This window comes from Saccopteryx leptura, chromosome 2, assembly GCF_036850995.1.
Source record: "Saccopteryx leptura isolate mSacLep1 chromosome 2, mSacLep1_pri_phased_curated, whole genome shotgun sequence".
NCBI lineage: Eukaryota > Metazoa > Chordata > Mammalia > Chiroptera > Emballonuridae > Saccopteryx > Saccopteryx leptura.
In genome coordinates, this window is record NC_089504.1 from 154071885 (window position 1) to 154087866 (window position 15982).

The window sequence follows — 15982 nt, forward strand, 5'->3', positions numbered from 1 at the left end:
TCTTTAGCTTAAAACTGATTTAAAGAAAATGGTCAGTGACAATCCCCCACCATTCTTTTCTTGGTAAGTGAAACAGGTCGTAATACAACATACATGATTAACTTCTACCTTATTGCCTGTCCTGTCCCTTGAGAGATTCCTAAAGGAAGCCCTAGGTTTCATGAAATATTGTTAGACAGTAACAGAACAAGATTCTTTTGCAGCTGCTTGGATTCCTACACACACACAAACGCGCGCACACACACATACACACACGTGTATTTTTTTGTGCATGTGAGGGACAGAGAGGGACAAACAGGAAGGGAGAGAGGTGAGAAGCATCAACTTGTAGTTGCAGCACCTTAGTTGTTCATTGATTGCTTTCTCATATGTGCCTTGACGGGGGGGTTCCAGCTGAGCCAAAGACCCCTTTCTCAAGCCAGTAATCTTGGGCTTCAAGCCAGCATTACCTTTGGGCTCAAGCCAGCGACCACAGGGTCATGTCTATGATCCCATTTTCAAGCCAGTGACCCTGTGCTCAAACTGGATGTGCCTGTTCTCAAGCCAGCAACCTTGAGGTTTCAAACCTGGGTCCTCAGCCTCCCAAGCTGATGCGGTATCCACTGCGCCACCACCTGGTTAGACCCTATAATCTAATTTTCTAAAGATAGTTTATTATTTATACTGTAGCTAGTATTGGAGATCTCCATTTACTTACCTTCATTTACTTAGGTTGTCTGTCAGTGGAAGCAACTACTGAGGCCATGAATGAAAAACCATTCCTTCATTCATACAATTACATAATACAGAAAACTATCACCTAAGAAAGCAGGGCATTTTTTTTAAAACTTCTAAAGCAAAGGAAAAAACTACGTCTTAACCTAGTGTATATGTGTATACATAGTGTATATAAATAAACACATATAGGCACATTTATAATTAAACCAAGTTACACAAAATAATTGTTCTTGTTAAGTGCAGTGTACTCAGATGTTTTATTGTTTATTTTTTAAATTGCTATTCTAGGATGATAAAATTGATTTTATCACTAATGGGGCACAAACCACATTTTAAAAAGTACTATTTGGGATGATTATGTACTCTTGAAACCTATGTAATTTTATTAACCAGTGTCATTCCAATATATTCAATTAACAAAAATAAATAATGCTGACTAATCAAAATGCTTTCTATTTCATTTAAAGTTTTGTATCAGTATGTAATTGCTTTAAAATCATGTAGCAATGTTTCTAGTTATGTGTACATTTCTTGACTGAGATACTTCTCACAAGTTGTTGAGATTACTTTTTGTCTGTTGGCATATGTGAGACTGCATCTATCATTGATAGAGTGGCAGAAGTCACTCTCCATTTTCTCAGCAGCCTGGTAGAGAGCATACGGACTTGGTGCAACATTCATTCTAAATATACTCGCTCTTAGAACAAGCCGTGAATTCATGAATAGAAGGATGAGAAACACAATTCCTAAATCTTTGACCTTTTCAATTATTTGGTTATCTACTCAAAATTTATATCATGCAGTTGTACTCTTGATTTTAAGCTCACATTTTAGGGAACTTACATGATCTAGTTGAATTAAATAGTCTCCTTTTTTGTTTAAATGTAGACCAAATGACATACAGAGTATGTTTTGTCTTTTATAATCATATTTTTATTAGCGTATTTGCTATTAAATAGGAAAAATACCTTTTATTTTCTCATTTTAAATTGCTTTTGACAAGCACTTATATGTTTTCTCTCTCTAGCCTCCCAATAATCCTGTGGGTTCTGAAGAGCATTATTGTGTTGTCTCCTTTTCTGTAAGGAAGTATGTTTGAATTTCTAACTGATGGATTTGTTTTCTATTTAATTTTTTTTCTAGAATGATCACTAAGTGGCACATATTCAGAAGCCTGAATTCAATGTCTTAGCTTTTTTTTTTAGATTCACTTTGTTAGTGGTTTGTGACTCCCAGAATGTTTGTTTAGTGTTGGTAAGGCATTGAGATCGACCGTCCAAATGCATTTTTGCCTTGCACTCTTATAGGCCCTGGCCTATTTTGAGCAGTTAAAGATCTCCCCAGATGCCTGGCAGGTGTGTGCAGAAGCTCTGGCCCAGAGGACATACAGGTAATTCAAACAAAATTTGCATGACTCTGAGAATTTAAATTTCTGTGAATTTGACAGGTATATTACTGGTATTTTCCCTGACCTGTTAAAGCACCATCTTGATACACCAAGGTTGTGGGCTGGATCCCTGGTCAGGGCACATACAAGCATCAACCAATGAATGCATAAATAAGTGGAACAACAAAGCGATGTTTCTCTCTCTTTCTTTCCCCCTTCTTCTCTCTCTCTAAAAATCAATACAGTTTATCTGTATTTGGAGAATGTTGTCATAAGAACATGTTATTGGAAACCATTCAGTGTAGAAATGAGAAAAATAGTAAATTAATAATTTAGCCATTCCAGGGTTGACTTCTCAGTAAAACTGTCCTTTGCTTTATGCTGTATACCTGACAGCAGATCCCAGCTAGAATATGATGTAATAGTTGGTTTTCTAAAAAGTTGATAAGGGAGGTAATCATAAATTATATGTATCTTAATTTTTTATCTTAATTTAAATTATGTAAGCGTTCAGTTACTAATCTTGATGTTGGACCAGGGTCTTTTCTTTGTGTATATGCTGTTAGCATTCACTTTATCATTCTTATGTTTACCAGACCCATAAGCCGTCCTCTATAGTTTCTACTTTGGGTCACTGTAGTGGACTGAGGAATGATGAATGCAGGTTCCTAAACTGTTTAGTTATTTGCCCCACTTCTCCAAATCTTGTGGTTATCTAGCCCAGTGTTTTCTTTTCTTTCTTTTTTTTTAGGTTAGAGGAGGGGAGATAGAGAGACAGACTCTCACATGTGCCCCAACTGGGATCTATCTGGCAACTCCCGTCTGAGGCTGATGCTCAAATACCAAGCTATTTTTAGTGCCTGAGGCTGATGTACTCCAACAGAGCCACCCTCAGCGCCCAGGGCTACACTCAAACTGACTGCAGGAGGGAAAGACAAAGAGAAGGGGGAGAGGGAGGGAGAGAGAAGCAGATGTTCGCTTCTCACTGGGAATCAAACCCAGGATGTCCATACCCTGGGCTGATGCTGTATCTAGAGCCACTAGCCAGGGCCGCCCAGTGTTTTTCAACTGCCAGTCTGGCCCAGTTCATCAGAAATTTTATGCTAGTCACTGAAAGATTTAACCACCCTGATGTTGTAGGAAGATTATAGACCCAATGATCTTAGTTGAATTTGCTTATGCTCATGGTGATTCTTGCCTTCGTGGCCCCCGAAATAATTCTGTTTTCACCAGTTCCTAAGGGTACAAAGGTTGAAAACCACTGATATAGCCCATATGACATATGTTCAAAGATTTCCCCCCTGCTGTGTGACTTCTTATGAAGTCTTTCTAAAGCTTTCAACTTAATTTTTACAAAAATTAGAAATCTTGTCATTTTTGTCTCATTACTTTATATAATTGCTAATTAGGTTACTTAATTACAAAAGAAGTGCAACTGGCATAGTAAGACTTAGCACAAATGACCAGCTATAGGCAAACAACTTGCTTCTGTGCGTAGAAGTTTCTGGTGGTTAATGATGGCTTCTAGTAGAATTCCCCACATGCTATCGGTATCAGTCACTACATTTTTCCAGCTGAAACCCAGTGCTCCAGTTTAGTGAAAAGCTTGGTTTTGAGAACATCTACATATCTAAGAGTAAATAAGAACTGGCTCTTAATTAAAGCCTTCTTATAGTTTATTATTTGACTGGAAAACCTAAGCTAAGACTTGTGTAATTAGTTAAGACTTTAGTGTCATCCATGATAAGGATAGAAACCCTAAGATCTTAACTGAGATTCTAAATAAACCTAACTGTAAAAAAAACTTTTAAAAGATTAAGTTTCATCTTCTTATCGGTGAGAATATTTTGTTTAATTCATGTTTTACTTTTTTTTTTCTTTTAGGTGGGTGGACAGACAGAAAGGAAGAGAGATGAGAAGCATCAACTCATAGTTATAGCACCATAGTTGTTCATTGATTGCTTTCTCATATGTGCCTTGACTGGGGGCCCTAGCCAAGCCAGTGACCCCTTGCTCAAGCTGTTGACCTTGGGCTCAGGCCAATGGCCTTGTGGCTTTAAACCTGGGTCCTCAGCATCCTAAGCTAACACTCTATCCACTGTGCCACCTGGTCAGGTAGTTGATTTGTGTTTTCTAAAATGAAGATAACATCTCCAGTCTTGTATTGACCACTTAGCTTTATATATGAAAAATTTGTTCCATGACTAATCCTGGCTCAAACCAACAATCTTGGATAAGTAGATTGTTGTTCACTAAAGGGACTTTGTCAGAATTTGTAGCTGGCTCACTATAGCCCCTAGAGCAGTAATTGGTGAGAGTCAGTAATTGGTGGATACTGATTTTGGCTTCTCTTGTATAAGGGCGATATATTGTTAGCTTGGTTTTCTGAATGAGTTTTGAGGCTAGACTGTCAATCCAGGTGACTCTGCTCGTCTTAGTTTTGGCTACAATAGAACTGCCTGGGGTTGAATTTTAAGTAAGACTTTGATGACCATCTCTGATTTAACTAAGTCTTTATTTGTTATATAGAGGTCTACTGTTTGTCTTTTGAACACCTAGTATTAAGAGTAGATCCAGCCTGGCCTGTGGTGGTGCGGTGGATAGAGTGTCGACCTGGAACCCTGAGGTCGCTGGTTCAAAACCCCGGGCTTGCCTGGTCAAGGCCCATATAGGAGTTGATGTTTCCTGCTCCTCCCCCTTCTCTCTCTCGCTTTCTCTCTCTGTTTCTCTCTCTGTCTCGCTCTCTCCCTCCCTTCTCTAAAAATTAAAAACAAAACAAAAAGAGTAGACCCAGGAATTCTAACATCTTGAATTTAGGAGAGGTATCCTCTCTTTGCTGTGTACTAAAATTAAGGTGCATCTTAATTTGTTTGGTTGTTCTGCTTGTCAGATTTAGTGGAAATATTGATTATTGTATAATATTTAAAGTTCTCTGCTTTTTAAAGAAATAGATATGAATGTAATAAATAAGGTCAATAAATAGCAAGTCAAAGGTCTGATTTGAGGAACTTTCAACTATTCATTAATATTTATCTTTGATTTGTTTTCCCCAATTTATATTTTGCTCATCTAGTTTTTTTTCTTTTTCAGTGATGATCACATAAAGTTTTTCTGCTTTCAAGTATTAGAACATCAAGTTAAATATAAGTAAGTCTTTTTTCTCACTTTTTGATTCTGAGATTTGTTGGGAGAGGCTATTTTTTATAATTAGTTTCTTTCCTTGTTAGGGAAACCATAACTCAGGTTGTAAATTAACAGTGTATGACACGTCCAGTTTATAGATGTATATTGATTTGACCCAAAGTGTTGTAAAAGTATTAAATTTGTTGGTTACATATAAAAATCCAGCCATTTCACAGGGAAAAAAAATAGATTTCCAGCTTCTCTGAAAATAGTAAAAGATCTAGCAACATCCAGCCTCTGTTTCTACATGACAGCTCCCTGTTGGGGTTGAGTGGCAGGATGGGCACTCGTATTCAGAACTTCTGCCTTAATTAAGTGAAAACAGTCCATCGCTGCTTAGAGGGCCCTTAGTTTGTCTGTTGATTTATTCTGTAAAACACAGACCTCAGAACATGGACATATGTCCATTTGAAAAACTGTGTAGCTGCCATTTTTTCAATATGAACTGGACTACAAATTAATATCAACATTGATACCTCACCTGCCCCCTATCTCTGCCTCAAAGCAATGATGAGAGAGAGGCATTTTTAATTTATTTTTGAAATTTTAGGGAATTTTAGATATTTGAGTTCTATACGAATATTTCTTTTCAAATATATAGGAGGTTATTTTTACAACTGCAGACACCAAATAGAGCCATTATTATTTTTCTTCTCTATTTTGAACAGATACTCAGAACTAACTACTGTTCAACAACAACTAATTAGGGAGACGCTCGTATCTTGGCTTCAAGCACAGGTAAAATTGTAATTTCATTCAGTATTTCAGATTATCATATACTTAAATTTTAATTTTTTCAAGAGTTTGCAGATTTACCTAAAGAATGTGTATCATTTATCCTCCATTTGGTCCTGTAGCTTTTTTAGGAAGTGCTGGTTTTGAAGATCATGGGTAGATGAAAACTCAGCAATAATTTTAAATTGTATGAATAACTAAAGTTATCATGCTTTCCATGACACATTGTGGAAACTTTGGTTTTAAAATGTAACTTTCTTTTTAACCACTTGACAAATGTGGCTTTTCTGTTCACTCTTAAAGGTGAGCCCCTCCTATGAGGTTGTGAAGTACAGCATAGGGAATATAGTCAATAATATTGTAATAACTGTGCGTGGTGCCAGGTGGGTACTAAACTGATCGGTGGTCGGAGGATCACTTTGTAAATTACATAAATGTCTAGCAACTATGACATACACCTGAAGTTAATATAAAATAAAATTGAATGTCAACTAATTGAAAATGTTTTTAAATGTTTAAAAAAAAGAAATAAGGTGAGTTCTCTTGGATAGCCTCTTCACAAAGACCCCCTTTCAAAGGGGCTGATAGAGATTTTTATTCACAGTCTGTTCTTTCTCGTTAATTTTAGTTATTCATAACATACATATAAAACTGATGTATAGCCTGACCGGGCCGTGGCGCAGTGGATAGAACGTCAGACTGGGAGGACTGGGATGTGGAGGACCCAGGTTCAAGACCCCAAGGTCACCAGCTTGAGCGTGGGCTCATCTGGTTTGAGCAAAGCTCACCAGCTTGGACCCAAGATCTCTGGCTTGAGCAAGGGGTCACTGGCTCAGCTGCAGCCCCACGGTCAAGGCACATATGAGAAAGCAATCAATGAATAACTATAGTGTCGCAACGAAAAACTAATGATTGATGCTTTTCATCTCTCCCCGTTCCTGTCTGTCTGTCCCTATCTATCCCTCTCTCTGGTTCTCTCTCTCTCTGTAAAAACAAACAAAAACTGTTGTATAGTTAGAATTCTTATTTTCCAAAAAAAGCAAGCAGCTAGAAGAAAAACAGTTAAATTTTTTCTTAGAAAAACGGTAGGAACTGGTAAAAACTGCACATGAAACTTTTCTCTAAAAGTGTGAGAATGAAAATAAAGTGTGAGAATGAGAAGTAGCCATTAGCACCTTTGTTCATTTGTTTGTTCTCCATCTGCTCAGTTGCTTAAATACTTGGGTAATTTTCAAGCATTTCTGTTGCACAGCTAACCTAGACCATTGTTGAAGTTTGATGTGTTTTTTCTATTAATAATATACTGGAAAACAACATGTTCGAATCTTTTCAGTTTACATTTAATTTCACAGACTTTCTCTGATTTTCAGATGCTGAATCCCCAACCAGAGAAGACTTTTATAAGAAATAAAGCAGCCCAAGTCTTCGCCTTACTGTTTGTTACAGAATATCTCACTAAATGGCCCAAGTTTTTTTTCGATATTCTCTCCGTAGTGGACCTAAATCCAAGGGGAGTAGATCTGTACCTCCGAATCCTCATGGCTATTGATTCAGAGTTGGTGGATCGTGATATAGTGCATACATCAGAGGCAAGTAACTAACCATTAATTTTTACTTTTTAATGTACATTTTATAGGACATAATGGGCACATAATAAGAGGATCATAAGTCTTATTTTTCAGACAGACTTAAGAATAATTCTAGATTAACTCAACATTTTGAATTTTGTTTTGCAAAGGAAACTTGGTTTTTTCCCCCAGGTATAAATTAAAATTAAAGTATTACTTTAGAAAATTTTTTTAGCTAGGTGAGCACTTTCTCTGGTGAAATATACAAATTTATTTTCTCTTATGAATTTGTAGGGAAATACCTGTATTTGTTACTGCTATATAGTCACTGACTGTGGAAGAGGCATTGTTTATGAATCAATGCTGGGTTCTTCTGTAGTCTCAGTCACATGGCTCATCAGCTTAGTCCATCCTCCCTTCCTCCCTCCCTCCCTCCCTCCCTCTCTCTTTTCTTTTCCAAGTGAGAACAGGGGAGATAGAAAGACAGACTCCCACATACACCCCAACAGGGATTCATCCAGCAACCTTTGTCTGGGGCTGGTGCTCTGCCCATCTGGGGCCATGCTTGCAACTGAGTTATTTTTAGTGCCTAAAGTAGAGGCTCCACAGAGCTGTCCTCAGTGCCTGGGGCTGATGCACTCAAACCAATTGAGCCATGGCTGTGGGAGAAGAAGAGAGTGAGGGTGGGGGAGAGAGAGAGAAGAGGGGGGTGGAGAAGCAGATGGTTGCTTCTTCTGTGTGCCCTGACTGAGAATTGAACCTTGGACATCCACATGCCAGGCTGATGCTCTATCACTGAGCCAACCAGTCAGGGCCACCTTAGTCTTTCTATATTTCATTACCTGATATCATTTTCTCCTTATTCTTACAAAACAGAGTAGAAATAGCTTAATTTCAAGTGTGTATAATAATTTTAAGTTCATTGTATGTCAAACATTTATAACATTTATAAAGGTCATTGTCATATATTTAAGTTATTGCTTATCCAAGTATCATGTTTGTATTGTATTGAGCAGTAACTTATCACATGCTTAAGATTTCTAAGCAATGCTTATTTATAGTTTGTGTTTAATAAGAAATTGGCCTGGCACTGAGGAATAGAACGGAAAGAGGAAATAGAAAGAATCACCGGATATGATTTAGAGCTGACAAATAGGATATGTGTTGACAGGTCTGGAAGTTTAGTGGTGAGATAATTACTGTGTGCAACTCTTCAGATGGCAAACATTATTTTGTGAGATAATCTGCTTTGATTGCATTTAAGGCATTTTATTTTTTGTTTTGTTTTTAGGAGGCTCGTAGAAATACTCTAATAAAAGATACCATGAGGGAACAGTGCATTCCAAACTTGGTGGAATCATGGTACCAAATCCTACAAAATTACCAGTATACTAATTCAGAAGTGACATGTCAGTGCCTTGAAGTAGTTGGAGCTTATGTATCTTGGATAGACTTATCCCTTATAGCCAATGATAGGTAAGTATAGGTATATTTTTAAAAATATAAACCTGCAAAACACAGTATATAAAACTCATGAATTTGAAAACATTTTAATAGTTTTATTCCATTGCCAGGTTTATAAATATTCTGCTAGGTCATATGTCAATAGAAGTTCTACGGGAAGAAGCATGTGACTGTTTATTTGAGATTGTAAATAAAGGAATGGATCCTGTTGATAAAATGAAACTTATAGAATCTTTGTGTCAAGTATTACAGTCTGCTGGGTTTTTCATCATTGACCAGGTCAGTACATTTATGTATCAAGTTTTAAAAACTTTTAGAACAAACTAGGATAGGTAGGAATTTAAATACACTTTCATTTTCTTTCTTTTTTTAATGTTGGAAACTCTCCTTGAGATTATAAGAATGAAACACTGTATCCAGAAAGCCATAATATTTCTGTATCATTTGTTTAGGACAATGGATTTTACCAGTTCTTAAACTTGAGAATTGGGGGTGGTACCTTCAATTGTGCCTTTCTAACAAAATCTCAGGTGATGCTGATACTCCTGGCCCATGAACCATACTTTAATTATCAAGGGACTATACTAATTACATGACAATGCATTCTGACCAAAATTAGACTCAGTTAAAAGTATTATATTTTTATCATACTTTGAATCGTTACTCATGTGAATTGTTAGAGTTTAATCCCAATAGCTCTGGGTATGGTAAATTAGTAATTTAGATAACAATTTGAAGGTATTTATTTATTTATTTATTTATAATATATTTTTTATATTTTATATGAGAGGAGGGGAGATAGAGAGACTCTTGGCACGCACTCTGACCAGGATCTACCTGGTAACCCCCATCTGGGGACGAATCTCTGTCTTGAGCTGATGCTTGCAGTCAAGCTATTTTTAGCACCTGAGGTGGAGGCTTCATAGAGCCATCCTCAGTGCCCAGGGTTGACATGCTCGAATCAATCAAGCCATGGCTGCTGGAGAGGGGGAGAGAGAAAGAGAAAGAGAGAATGAGTAAAGGAGGGAGGGGAAGGTGGGGAGAAGCAGATGATTGCTTCTCCTGTGTGCCCTGACCAGGAATCAAACCTGAAATTTTTTAATTTTATTTGTGTCAGTGATAAAGAATTACTAAGAAATTTTTGTATTGCTGATAGGTCAGTAAAACAGCTCTAGTGTTTTCCTTGCTGACAAATAGTATTATTTTGTTACATTACTAATAATTATCTTGTTTAGGCCCTGGTAAAGACCTAAACTGATAAAGGTAAAAATCTTTTTCTATAGGAGAACATCATAAGGATAGTTAATGAAAAATAATCTGATTTTGAGTTCTGGCTTTAACACAGATATGACCTTAGCAGGTAATTGTAGTAACAGTTTCTTTTTGCAGTATAGTAAAGGTTCAAATTAAATAGTATCAGAAAGAACTGTTTTAAATTGTTACACATACTATAATATGACAGTATTAACTTTACAAGAGCATATTTTCAAAATTCAGTAGTTTAGAGAGAAGGTTCTAAAACCTCACATCCCTATTGCTTTTATAAAGTTAGCAGTGTCTACAGGACTGTAATCATTAAAAACAGTTGTTTTAAAGGGTACTAGTGTATAATAATCACAGAAGAATTCAAATTCAAAAAAATTTCCCAGTCAAATGTTAGAATTGTTAAATGTCTAATATTATTTTAAAATTGAATTCTATGCTTGGGACTTGATTCATGCTAATGATTAGGGTTTTCCCTCTTACTCTTTGGTGGGTGGTTTTAAATTGAAGACTGTCTTGATTCCTTTTAGGAAGAAGATGTCGACTTCCTTGCCAGATTTTCTAAACTAGTAAATGGGATGGGACAGTCATTGATAGTTAGCTGGACTAAATTAATTAAGAATGGGGATATGAAGAATGCTCAAGAGGCACTACAAGCTATTGAAACAAAAGTGGCGCTGATGTTGCAGCTATTAATTCATGAGGATGATGATATCTCTTCTAACATTATTGGATTTTGTTATGATTATCTTCATATTTTGAAACAAGTGAGTCCTTATTTTAGCTTTTTGTCCAGTGGGTAATATAGAGGAGTCAAAGAATTGGAAAATAGGAAAAATGAAAATAGCCTTAATTCTACTACCTAATGATATTTACTGTTAAATATTTATGTATTTCGTTTTTCTTTCCTTTTTTTGAACATTTTAGCCAGAAAAACAATTGCCCAGGTTCTAAAATTTATAAAACTAACAACAAGCTTTAAAATTATAGGTTTAGATTATTTTCTCAACTTTTTTTTTATTGAATTCAGACAGAGGAAGAGGGAGAGAGAAACATCCTCTGTTTCTGCGTGTGCCCAACCAGGGTCGAATGAACCACCTCTGCATTGCAGGGTGATGCTTCAACCGAGTCATCCAGCCAGGGTGTAGCTTTTCAGGTTTTTTTAAATTTATTTTATTTTATTTTTTTGTATTTTTCTGAAGTTGGAAACAGGGAGGCAGTCAGACAGACTCCCTCATGTACCCTACCGGGATCCACCCAGCATGACCACCAGGGGGCGATACTCTGCCCATCTGGGGCGTCGCGCTGTTGCAACCAGAGCCATTCTAGTGCCTGAGGCAGAGGCCATAGAGCCACCCCCAGCGCCCGGGCCAACTTTGCTCCAGTGGAGCCTTGGCTGTGGGAGGGGAAGAGAGAGACAGAGAGGAAGGAGAGGGGGAGGCGTGGAGAAGCAGATGGGCGCTTCTCCTGTGTGCCCTGGCCGGGAATCGAACCCGGGACTCCTGCATGCCAGGCCGACACTCTACCACTGAGCCAACCAGCCAGGTCCTGCTTTTTAGTTTTGAATCATGTTTATGTCTTAATGCAGAAATTTTGTTAAACAGTTTACTGTTTTGATTACATATACTTCACTTTTGATAGACAATTTTTTACAGTTAAAAATTTCAGCCCTGGCTGGTTAGCTTTGTCATTAAGAACGTCGTCCTGAAATGACAAGGTTGCTTATAAGATCCTTGGTCAGGACACACACAGGAAGCCACCAGTGAATATACGACGGAGTGGGACAAATGAATGCTCCCTTCCCCCTCTCCTGTCACTGTCTCATCAATAAATAAAAACTATTAAGCCCTGGTCAGGAGCTCGGTTGGTTGGAGTGTTGACCTAGAGCACAGAGATTGCCAGTTCAGTTCCCAGTCAGGGCACATACAAGAGCAGCTTGATGTTCCTGTCTCTCTCTTCCTGGCTATCAAATAAATAAGTAAAATTTAAGAAATTAAAAATTTCCCCTAGAGAACTTAAAATGTAGAAGGTGTTAGTCTCCATATTATATAGCATGTAACCTTCTTATGAATTAGTAACTTCTCTGATGGACAGAGACTTGAGTTGATAGGATAAACACACAATACAGAGTACAAAGATGTGTTGTAGAATTGGGCACCTGAAACCTGTATAATTGTTAACCAGTGTTACCCAATAAATTCAATTAAAAAAAAAGAATTAGTAACTTTATAACATTAGATAAAAGAACTGTTCCTATTTTACTTATATTGGATTAGTTGAATTAAGTCAAGGTTAAAATAATTTTTTTCAAAAGCTGAGTTTAGCTTCTATTTTGTTATAAATGTAACACGTCTGCAAGTATACTTTTAGAAATTTTCAGCAATGTGGAATGGTATGAAGAAAGTTCATATCACCATTGGGAATCTCACTGTGTATCTCATAATGGATTCCTAGGGGTTTTTTTGCATTGTTTAAAAACAAGATATCATACTTTACTGTCCTAAAAACTGCTTCTTTGCATGAATACATTATAAGTATCTTTAAAAGTCAGATTCATCTACATATCTTTCCCTGAATGTCTGGTTATTTACTAGGATTGCTAGATCTTAGGTTAGGTACATTTTAAATACAAGGGATCCTCAGGTTATGATACAGTTCCATTCCTATGACAGGACGTAACCTGAATTTTAGTGTAAGTCGAAACACACCCTAGTCTGAGTCACTTACCTATCCTAACACAGTTTTAAAATCATAATCTAGAACATGAAAACATAGCTAAGCCACACAAAAAGGAAAAGGACATAAATATACTATACAGTACACTGTACTGAAGTAACAGAAAAAAAGACAAAAAATGAGTGAAAAAAACTAATTTGCCCACATAGTCTGTATGTACTAAGCTAATGGCGTAAACTGAAACACTCATGTCTCAATTTTTTTTTAAAGTTTTTATGGCAGTGAGTGTTGTAAACTTGAGACGTTATATGTTGAGACTATTGTAACCCGAGGACCCCCGGTATAGGGTGGGGCAAAAGTAGGTTTACAGTTGTGAGTAGGTGGAACTCAAGAGTTTATTCTTATATTCTTATTTATTAATTATTGTATTTTCTGTATGAACAACTGTAAACCTACTTTTGCCCTACTCTATATAGGAAGGAGCTGCCACACTGCCCTCCAGAAAAGTTGTGTGCAGGTTTTTAAAGATGTTAATTGATTAGGAATATATTCTGATAAACAAGTATAACTTTAGGAAATCTAATAAAGTATTGCTTTCTTTTTAACAGCTTACAGTGCTTTCGGATCAGCAAAAAGCTAATGTAGAGGTAATTAACTTCTTTCAGACTATTAATAGTATCTGTGTCTATAGTCTGCCTAGAAATACAGCTTAATTTTGAATTTTTATGAAATTAAAGGAAACTGACGAAAGGTATTTTATTCTTAATTATAGGCAATCATGTTGGCCGTTATGAAAAAATTGACTTATGATGAAGAATACAACTTTGAAAATGAGGTAAGAATTTTGAATTGAGGAAAAATTAGTTTTAATTTCATTGTTTACTTATATTAAATTAATATTTCAAGTTTGGATTATTTTAGAGTTCTTTAAAACACGGAATATTTTAAAAATTAGTTTGATTTATATAAAAATAATGGAAGCCTCATAATCCTTCATAGTTGGTATTTGGTAACTTTTTCAAACAATCCTTTTAGAAAACATTTTATAGTATTGATCTTTGTAAAACATTGACAGTATCTCTGATGATCTGATTTTACTTTGTCTTTAACAAGAGTGCTAAGTTGAGGCCCAAATGGTGGCCCTCAAATCATAAATGTAACTGCCTAGACTTGTTCTGGTTAGATGTCTTGTCTAAAGTTGCCAGAGAGTCAGTTTCCCATCAAACACGAAGGTCATCAGGTGCTTTCTAGTAACTCAATGATGATGACATGTGACATACTGTTTAGCTGTTTGCTAATGCTGTTCCTTACTTTAGGTATTCAAAAATCTTTGGACTATAAAAGGATAATGGTGATGATAATTATCACACTATGAACTTTCGAAGTGCTATATTTTATTTCATTACATAAAATAGCTCCAATTATATAGTAGTAGTATAGTTTTACAGTGGACAGAGAGATTATTAACAAGGAGTGTTAATAAGGTGAAGTTTTCACAGAGTACAACATAAACCCATTCTGGCTTTAGACTCTAACCCTTAACCTCCTTCTGTTTCTGGTTTTAGGCTTTCAAGGTGTAGGGCTATGTTCAGAAATACTTTTTTTTATGAGCAGGAGGGGAAAGGCCTACTAAGTTTTTCTATAATACATAAATGAATATGATGAAAAATACAAAAGTATTTGTAAAAGCAGAAAACTAATGACAACTCACCATTTACATGAGTTTTAAGGTCTTTAATGTTTTTAAAATGAAAATTTTAAAATATACCATAGGGTGAAGATGAAGCCATGTTTGTAGAATATAGGAAACAACTGAAGTTATTATTGGACAGGCTTGCTCAAGTTTCACCAGAGTTACTGCTGGCTTCTGTTCGCAGAGTTTTTAGTTCTACACTGCAGTAAGTTTGTTACTGTTTTTGTAACATGTCACCTTTTTCCTTTTCCTGCTGATGGTCACATTAAGTGATTCACATGCTTTATTAATCTGTGTGAGTTATTAAGATCTTATGTGTATCTCTGAAACACTGCACTTGTCACCTTGATTTCTCTTGATCCTTGAGGGGAAAATACTGCTTTTTAGAACATAATAAAATGGATAACATCAGTTCTAGCTACTTTTGTGATATAAATTATATTGCCTTGCAAAATTAAAAATTGCTATTTCTTAATAATTAAAGAAGCTTTTGTTGGTGTCTTTTTATCCTGTGCATCACTAATTTTATAGAAAGTGTCTGTTTAGATTTCAGTGACGTATTATTATACCTTGGTAGGAATTGGCAGACTACACGGTTTATGGAAGTTGAAGTAGCAATAAGATTGCTGTATATGTTGGCAGAAGCTCTTCCAGTATCTCATGGTGCTCACTTCTCAGGTGATGTTTCAAAAGCTAGTGCTTTGCAAGATATGATGAGAACTGTAAGTATACTGAAAATAATTTATTTGAACATAATTTTCTGTGTTTACTGTAAGCTAATGGGGGTTGCTTGTTAGAGCTTAGTATCTGTTAATACTGGGGGATTTTGATGTTACAATAAATGACAATAGATTTCTTAACTTTTTCTTGCTCCAGTTGGTAACGTCAGGAGTTAGTTCTTATCAGCACACATCTGTAACATTGGAGTTCTTTGAAACTGTTGTTAGATATGAAAAGTTTTTCACAGTTGAACCTCAACACATTCCATGTGTATTAGTAAGTATACATTTTACTTTCATTTTTCTGTTATTTTCTATGTATTTCAGCTGAGCAGATAGTATTCTATTTTTCTGTCTTTTAAAACTTTCCAGAGCCAGAGGTTTTCAGAAATCTTAAACGCACTGAAACTAATTTCTTCTCCATTTCTTTAAGATTTCTGCATAATCAGTCACCTAAAACAATTCTTCAGGGCCTATTTGTGTGATGTGTAGGATTACTTATTATATGTATCCAGTTTTTGCCTTCCAGAAGCTAAGAAGTAAAATTTGATGTGAATAAAGATGTTTCACACAGTAG

General features: G+C 36.1%; 1 protein-coding gene across 4 annotated transcripts in view; it reads left to right on the forward strand.

Annotated features, from left to right (window-relative positions):
* XPOT (exportin for tRNA) overlaps nucleotides 1-15982 on the forward strand; it is a 49275-nt gene that overhangs the window by 6024 nt on the left and 27269 nt on the right. For 2 of the 4 annotated variants that reach the window (XM_066369094.1, XM_066369096.1), the window contains exons 3-14: nucleotides 2025-2107; nucleotides 5195-5251; nucleotides 5956-6025; nucleotides 7393-7611; nucleotides 8882-9066; nucleotides 9165-9333; nucleotides 10848-11084; nucleotides 13602-13640; nucleotides 13766-13828; nucleotides 14767-14891; nucleotides 15264-15408; nucleotides 15563-15682. In XM_066369094.1, the coding sequence (XP_066225191.1) occupies nucleotides 2025-2107; nucleotides 5195-5251; nucleotides 5956-6025; nucleotides 7393-7611; nucleotides 8882-9066; nucleotides 9165-9333; nucleotides 10848-11084; nucleotides 13602-13640; nucleotides 13766-13828; nucleotides 14767-14891; nucleotides 15264-15408; nucleotides 15563-15682 (1512 nt within the window). The remainder of the gene's footprint in view (nucleotides 1-2024; nucleotides 2108-5194; nucleotides 5252-5955; nucleotides 6026-7392; nucleotides 7612-8881; nucleotides 9067-9164; nucleotides 9334-10847; nucleotides 11085-13601; nucleotides 13641-13765; nucleotides 13829-14766; nucleotides 14892-15263; nucleotides 15409-15562; nucleotides 15683-15982) is intronic. The other 2 variants (XM_066369097.1, XM_066369098.1) reach the window with 1 other exon arrangement.